The sequence below is a fragment of the Phragmites australis genome, chromosome 14 (assembly GCF_958298935.1).
Source record: "Phragmites australis chromosome 14, lpPhrAust1.1, whole genome shotgun sequence".
In the NCBI taxonomy this organism is placed as follows: Eukaryota; Viridiplantae; Streptophyta; class Magnoliopsida; order Poales; family Poaceae; genus Phragmites; species Phragmites australis.
In genome coordinates, this window is record NC_084934.1 from 27,501,684 (window position 1) to 27,509,112 (window position 7,429).

At 44.2% G+C, this 7,429-nt stretch overlaps 1 protein-coding gene across 1 annotated transcript; it reads right to left on the reverse strand.

Moving 5' to 3' along the window:
- Nucleotides 1-913: 913 nt before the first annotated feature.
- Nucleotides 914-5,502, reverse strand: LOC133890116 (uncharacterized). The gene is given in 7 exon segments (XM_062330558.1): nt 914-1,508; nt 1,720-1,858; nt 1,959-2,026; nt 2,794-2,886; nt 4,696-4,799; nt 4,802-5,206; nt 5,209-5,502. Coding segments are annotated over 7 exon segments (927 nt in total). The 5' UTR covers nt 5,321-5,502; the 3' UTR covers nt 914-1,502.
- Between the last annotated feature and the right edge of the window lie 1,927 nt (nt 5,503-7,429).

Genomic DNA, 7,429 nt, shown 5'->3' on the forward strand with positions numbered 1-7,429 from the left:
ACACACTAGATAAACCTATAACACTTTTAGATAGAAATTGAGATATGTCTATCTTGTGAAGTTTTTAGAGCCAATTTATTTTAGTTTCTAAATATCCTAATTCACTCCCTTTTAGGACATTACTGTTCCTCATACTATTCAAACCAATCCATAGTGAAAATTCTTGTCACGGGCCGCCCATAGCGTCATCCACCCTCCATCGCACGTTACATGCTCGCCGTCAACCCTCACATATGGCAGCTGTCGCCGAGGCTAATGCATTGTAGACGTAGCCAGTTTTAGGAAGAACCGAATCGTTTCTCACATCAGATGCTTCAACCCTCCAAATTCCAAAGGGTGCGTTTGATTGCTCGTATATTTGAGCATATCCTATATTTATGAGTCAGACTCATCTCAACCAGATTGAATGCATGCAAAAGGGGCGTGTTTAGTTGCTTGTATCAGGGGCATTCTGAATGTTCGTGCGTATATTTTCGTAGAGAATGTTATTTGTTTGCCTGTATATATTGTTTCTTCCTGTATCTGTGGATACAATTATACAGTTAGAGTCTAGCCTGATGGATGTGTTCGAATCGAGTTTCTCTACAGAGCCTGACCTGATGGATGTATTGCATCTGTTATAGTGCTGTAACGGGCCCACTTATTAGTCTCGGGTGCAGGATCACTGCATCCGCCTATACAGACAACCAAACAACTTCACATGGTCATTATATCCGCAGATACAAGATCATTACATCCGCTCATACAGACAACCAAACAATATTCTTTTCAAAGTTACTGCATCCTTTAAATCTACTTCTACTCATCTAGGATATACACTGCAGCTCTACGAAAACTCATACAGGCAACCAAACATACCCTAACAATTTGTTTAATTACATGTATTTATTCAGTCTGGTTGAGAAGAGATGGTGTTTAGTTGCTAGTACGAAGACATACTGCATAAGATAAAATTGCACAAACAAGTGTTACCATGTCATTGTACTGTTATAGTCATTAGTTTATCTTATTAAACTTCAATATTCTTCGAAATACATTAATATCACTTAATACATACACTAATAACATCATTAACTGGACACCAAACTGCATCTAACGAGCTTAGCTCTACGAAAATGCCTAAATTCCACATATGCAGAATGAGACTGAGTGCATGCATTTATATCGTGAAAACCAAGCTCAGGTAGCATGTAGACAACCAAACACCTACTATCCCTGAGCCAGACTGAGGTATATGCAAGCAACCAAACACACCCAAACTTCTGCGCCATGCAGCCGGTGATGGAAGCGACAGGCGTGCGAAAACGGGCATAACACAGGGGTCACACCGGTACCAGTCATTTTTTGGTTGAACAGCTTTTCCGTTAGATGCTTGTGAATCGCTATTGCAAATGAATCTGATACATCAGATAATCGCCGAGAGATGTTTCATGTCTCTCGTGGTTTGCGTGCCACGAGCGATCTGCAGATGCCCAGCGAAGACCTGTCAGCCGTCGGCGACGCTACACCTGCGAGATGAGCCAAAGAAAGATTAGATACTCCGCAGGAACCCTGTCAGATTAGATACTCCCTTCATGATCTGTGTTCGTTTGTGTGCGTGTGTTTCAAGAATGCATGACCTGTTGAGCAATTGAGGGCTTGAACTAGTCATGAAACTGTGTACATTTGTGCATATTTTACATAGATTAGTCTCGTCAGAGATGCACAAAGTTTGCATACCTTGTCCCCGTTTGAAGCTTCGGCAACTGGCTCTTTGAAAAACCCAATGATGTTCCTGCACACCTCTTTGGGCTTCTCAAGATTGACTGCATGTCCAGCATTTTTTATGACAACTAATCGAGAATTCCCCTCCACACGCCTGTCAATTTGTCACGTAGTCGGCAATATTGTAATAATTTTCATGGCAAAGGTGGTAAAGTGTGTTGATTAAAACTGTTTCAAAGGTAGCATCAACCAACCGAATCAATCTGTGAGCCAGCTCCATTGGGAACACCCGATCTTGCTCCCCCCAAATTATAAGTGTCGGCTGCATTAAGGTGAATTGGAAGAACTATCAATAAAACAGACCCTAGATCATGTTTTTTTTGGTTTCACAGTCACTTTTTTTTGAAAGGGGTAAACTCAGCAGGGGAGGCCCCTACTGAGAAGTATATTAAAAGATAAAAGTAAGGACAAAGTAAGTAAGACTATACAAAACCCAAAAGAGGGTGGAAACTCCAACACAGAGGAAGGGAGAGGCCAGCAGGTCACTAACAGAAGAGATTTAAACTAGGGCAAACTGAGATTGTCCATTCTGGTAGCTCAGTTCTTAAATCTTTCTTGATTCTATTAGCCTGAAGTAGAACTTCATCAGCAAAAGTCTTTTTCCAAGAGTTAAGAGAAGGTTGCTTCTGATCAAAGATCATATTATTTCTTTGCTTCCAGATTCCCCCCCAAGCAGCTATTATGAAGATTTCCATAAAGAAAGGCTTATTGAAGCTTTGTCTGGCATTTTGTATCATACTGAAGAATGACAGAGTGCGAGTCCATTCCGGACCTATTGATTCCCAGCAAGATTGACTGAAGCTGCATTCAAAAAACAAGTGGAAAGTTGTTTCCTCCAACTGATGTCTGCAGAGGACATGAGTAGTTGTTTCCCTCAATTTTGAAATTTTTTCTTCTGAGTAGGTTTCACAGTCATAGGGTTGTTGAAACAAATTCATGAATGGTGGTAGTCAACTCTTTCTCAAATGCAAGAATATAACCATGCTGGCCTTCAACTTTAAGAGCGGTAAGCTTTTACAAAGAAACTACCTGACTTAGTTTTGGAAGATTTGAAAGTTGTCTCCCACTAATCAAAGCGAATAGTAGTTCAGTCTTCTCCTGGATATGATCAGAGCCTATCACCTGGTATAGTAAAACAAGACCACATTAGTCATTAGGGTCATAGGGAAATCAAATTGATGCTGTTGTACTGTACAGACTCAGAAGAGGTATTTTCCCTTTTTTTCGGAAAATAAGTCAATGAATATTTGTTAGAATGTGACTGCTAACATAGGAGGAACAGAACACAAATATATATTATTTCATGAGTGAAATTGAACATGAGCTCTTGTAGCTGTGCATGATTGTTCACAGCACCGAGGAACCTGCAAATGTCTGGTAAGTCATTCTCAGGTATCCCAATGTCCATGATGATTAAAGCTTAGGATGCAGAGGTATGTATCCATTTACTTGGAATTCATTTGACTAGTTAACCTGGAAACCAAAAGTGTTTGCTTCTCACAAAAGTGGGGTAATACTTAGCATGGAACAAATGAAATATTTTTTTGGGGGGTATAGTGGTGATGATAGAGGTTTAAATTGGTTGGCTACATTGTTTGAGATAACAATAACCTTTTGAGCAGCACATCCATGTGACTAGTGTACAGCTTATAGAACGTGTAAGCTTACGAATCGCACACAGATCGCTAAAAAAATGTTCTAACCTCAGCAGCCAGCCAGCAATCAGAAGAATGGTTCAAGTTTCAGGTAGTTGTGAAAGTACCTGATCAGAAGGGAAGTGGCAAGTGGCTTTGAAAAGTCTTCACAGAAAAAAAGGTAGCTTTCTAGAAAAATGATGAGGCACATCATGGTGATGAAATTTCTAGTCTTTAGAAACAGTTTTCGCTTGCAAAATAATAAAGCCATTTTCTTGGCATACTTTGGGGATACAGAAAAGCATTTGAAGTTCAGATAAAAAGTGAAGTTTCAGGCATGTACTTCAACATCTTTGAAATCCCTAACAAGCAATCTGACAAAGCAATTTAAGCTTGGTTTCATGAATGATTTGTGAACAAGGCATTGGTCCAGTTCAATAATTTCCGGCATGCAACTTAGGGAAGCTCAAAAGCATCATTAGTATTAGTATATACAACAGTGCGTTTTTCAGTATTCATGGGGTCATGGGCAGCAAAGCACTGAAAAAGTTACTAAAATACTCGTATTACTGCATTGGGTGTGTTGTCACCACTCACAACCAACCACCTGAACCACGGGCCCTGCACATGCAAATGTGCTGGGCGGCCATGCCTCTGCCTTCGACATAAGCAATAACATATGTAAAAATGTGCATGAGGACAACAAAAATGATGATCTGCTCCCGAGCTAGTGACAAGTGTAAACATTGCGAGGCTTTGTCGGCTCCATCACATCTACGTGTTACAAAGATTAGGCACGTAGAGTAGATTCAGTGAGCTGGTGTTAAAAAGCTGTCTTTTGAAGGAATACAATTATAAGGATTACAGTATATACCCAGTGAGTTGTTAACTACAAGCAAAAGAAAAACACAGATCTCCCCGGTTAAGTGTTTACTGGTTCAATACATTGAAAGCATGAAGCCAACCATTTTATGACAGTCATCCAGTGATTAAGATCAGCAAAGCGTAGCAATTTCAGAATTTAAATGGTGCAGCCCAAGCTTCAAGGGGAACTTGGTACCATTTACACGTGCACCAGACAGTCTTCTATGAGGAAAAATGGAAATGAAATACTACGGTTCATTGCAGTTACCATCCCACAGCACACAAAACACAACATTCTCTCATCTAAAGGTTGCCTTAATATTCTCTCATCTAGAGAACATTAAAATTTCAAACCAATTTGACAAATTTGCTAAAAAAATTAACAAAAAATGAACACTGAAGATTAAAATGAGGTGGAAACTGAGTAACCAACCTTCATGTAGTCCCAGAGGAAGCAGGACGGCATGATGAACGGCAGCCGCGGCACGAACAGCGCCGCCGCCTCCCCGACGCCGGCCACCGGGAACAGTCCCTCGCCAGGTCCTTCTCCTCGAGGCACACCCCCGCGCAGACCATCGCCACCCTCCCCACCGCCTCCGGGTACATGGCCGCCATCCGGTACCCCATGAAGCCCCCGTAGCTGACCCCGACCAGCCCGAACCTGCTCACCCCGATGGCCTGCATGACCGCCTTGATCGTGCGGGCCTGGAAGGTGTCGGATCGATCGGGGAGACGCGTGCAGGAGGCGCCGAAGAAGACGAGGTCCAGGACGATGGTGTCGAACCCTGCGCCGATGAGCGGGCGGAGGTACGGCGCCCACTGCCAGGTGGAGGAGGCGCCAAAGCCGTGGAGGAGGAGGAGCGGGTTGCGCGGGGGCCTGGCAGGCACGCACATGTGGACGGTGGTGGCGGGGTCGGGGTCCGGGCCGGCGGGGATCGGCACGTTAGCGGGCGCAGACCGGCCTTGAGGAAGCGGCGGCTGAAGCAGCGGTCCCGCGCCGCCGCGATGCTGAGGACGCACCGCCCCCTGCCGGTGGACGGCGGCGGAGGGGGAGGCATTGCTGGCGGCCGGCGGCGGTCGCGGTGGTGGGGAGAGGCGCGCAAAGAGAGGTGGTGGTGCAGTTAATTTTGGGATTCTGCCAAGTTTGGGGTTTGGCCGTTTGGGTTCGTCTGGCCATGGTAACGCGCAGGGTGTTTGTGACTTTGTGCATAATTAAATTAGGGCGATGCTAAAGTTGATGTGCCTCAAATCAAAGGACAGTCAATGTTTCAGGCAGTTCGATTGCCATCAGATGGGCGACAAAGTTGTCAGCGCGTTTTCTGTCTTCGGTTGTCCACTCCCCGCCCCCATCCTCACCGTCCACCTTGAACCGTCTCCTATTATCAGATTCGCACCTACTATACTAATTCGGCTTCATCAGATTGTATTCTCGCCGCCAGCACCGCCCACCAACCGCTCTTCGCCACCCGCAGCTAGCGGCATCCCCGTGACCATGCCGCCCGCCCCTACGCCCGCCTTCTCTATGTGGGCTAGTCTGCTTTACCGAACATCTCTCTAAGCGTAGGAAGCACACTGACAACCTCCGAAAACCCCGCCACTAACCCCTTTAAAATCGTCATTGCGTGAGAGACTGAGCTCATTTTTAAACGCCTAATAATTAGAAAGTGTGATTAATTTATTGCCGGGTGTCATAAAATGGACAAATGCAGAAGGAGAGAATTGTTTGTGTTATTATCTGTGTCACGTCCCAAATTCATAATTGCATGGTTAAGTATAATTATACGTTATTAGCATCATGATTAGTTTTGAGGTAATTTATTTTAGAACGCTAGTGTAATTCGTTTAAAATCAATCGGATGAGAGAAAGAATTTTGGGAGAGAAAAGAATGTAATTCACAGTTAAAATGGGTCATTTTCTCTAACACATGGGCCCACTTGGCCAGCCCAACCACCTCTCCCTTCGCTTGGGCAGTTCCCACCTGCTCCCCCTCTCTCTCCCTCACTCCACTCCCGTGCTCCCTCCCTCCTCAACGGCCAAGCCAAAGAGCAAGAGGTCTCCCTCCCTCTCAAGCTCACTCTCCCCTTCTCCTCCAAAATCCCACCTCAAGAGAAGGAATCGAGATATGTATATAGTACTCACTTTATCATAAGCTCATGAGCTATCTATCCATCCAATTTATTTTTATTTTCTCGAAGGATTCAAGCCGATTTTGATGTCTTTTGGTGTTCTTGGTTGAAGCACAAGAAGCATCAACGTTCTTCCTCTTTTCGAGCTTTTCCTCCTTCAACCGATGGTCTTCAGGCTTGGCAAAGCATCTTGCATGAGTCTCATAAGCTCGCATAGCATAGATGTATGTTTTGGTTGGATGAATTATTTGAAGCTTCGGTTGCAAAGTTCTTGAGTTCTTGAGCTTTAGAGCTAAAATGAGGATTTGGGTGAGGTTTGAGTTAGGAATCGTGTTATTAGGTTGGTGAGTGAATTCTAGACTCTATAAACTCTCTCAAACATGTTTTTCTTTTGGTTTGGAGAAGCTCGCAAATCAAATCGACCGAGATTTTTCCCATTGAAGCAGCCTCTCTGGACAACCCGGATAATCCGAATTGACCCGGATACTCCGGGTAAACATAGAGAAACCCTATTGAATTGTCCTCGGGAACTATAGTGATTTATGGTGCAATTTGAGTCTAGAACCCTTTGTATAGTGTATATACATGTTTTGGTGGAATAGATTTAGCATGCGAGTTGAATCGGGCATAGATTCTGGATCTACCTCATGCGTGGGGTTAATGCGAATATGTGGGACTTAGGCGGGACGAATGATCGTTGGCTAGTAGGAGTAAATGCACACGAGATTTAAACAGATTCGGGCCGCACGGAGGCATAACACCCTACTCCTGTGTGTCTGATGTGTTATTAATGCTCTTGGAATGCCTTTCTCTGGATCTCTATGTTACAAGCTGCTGCTATTCTAAGTCTTGAGCTTCCTTCTTCAAGTCAAGTCCGATCTGTCCGAACTTCTGAACTTTTGTGAGGGTGAGCTTCGATTAGCCTGTCTTCCTACGAAGTGCTCCCCCCCTTTTATCCTACCGGGGGGAGGCTCTTCAGGGCGTGCCCAGAATGAGGGCACAAGTTCTCGTAAAACATAAATGAAAAATAACCATCATGG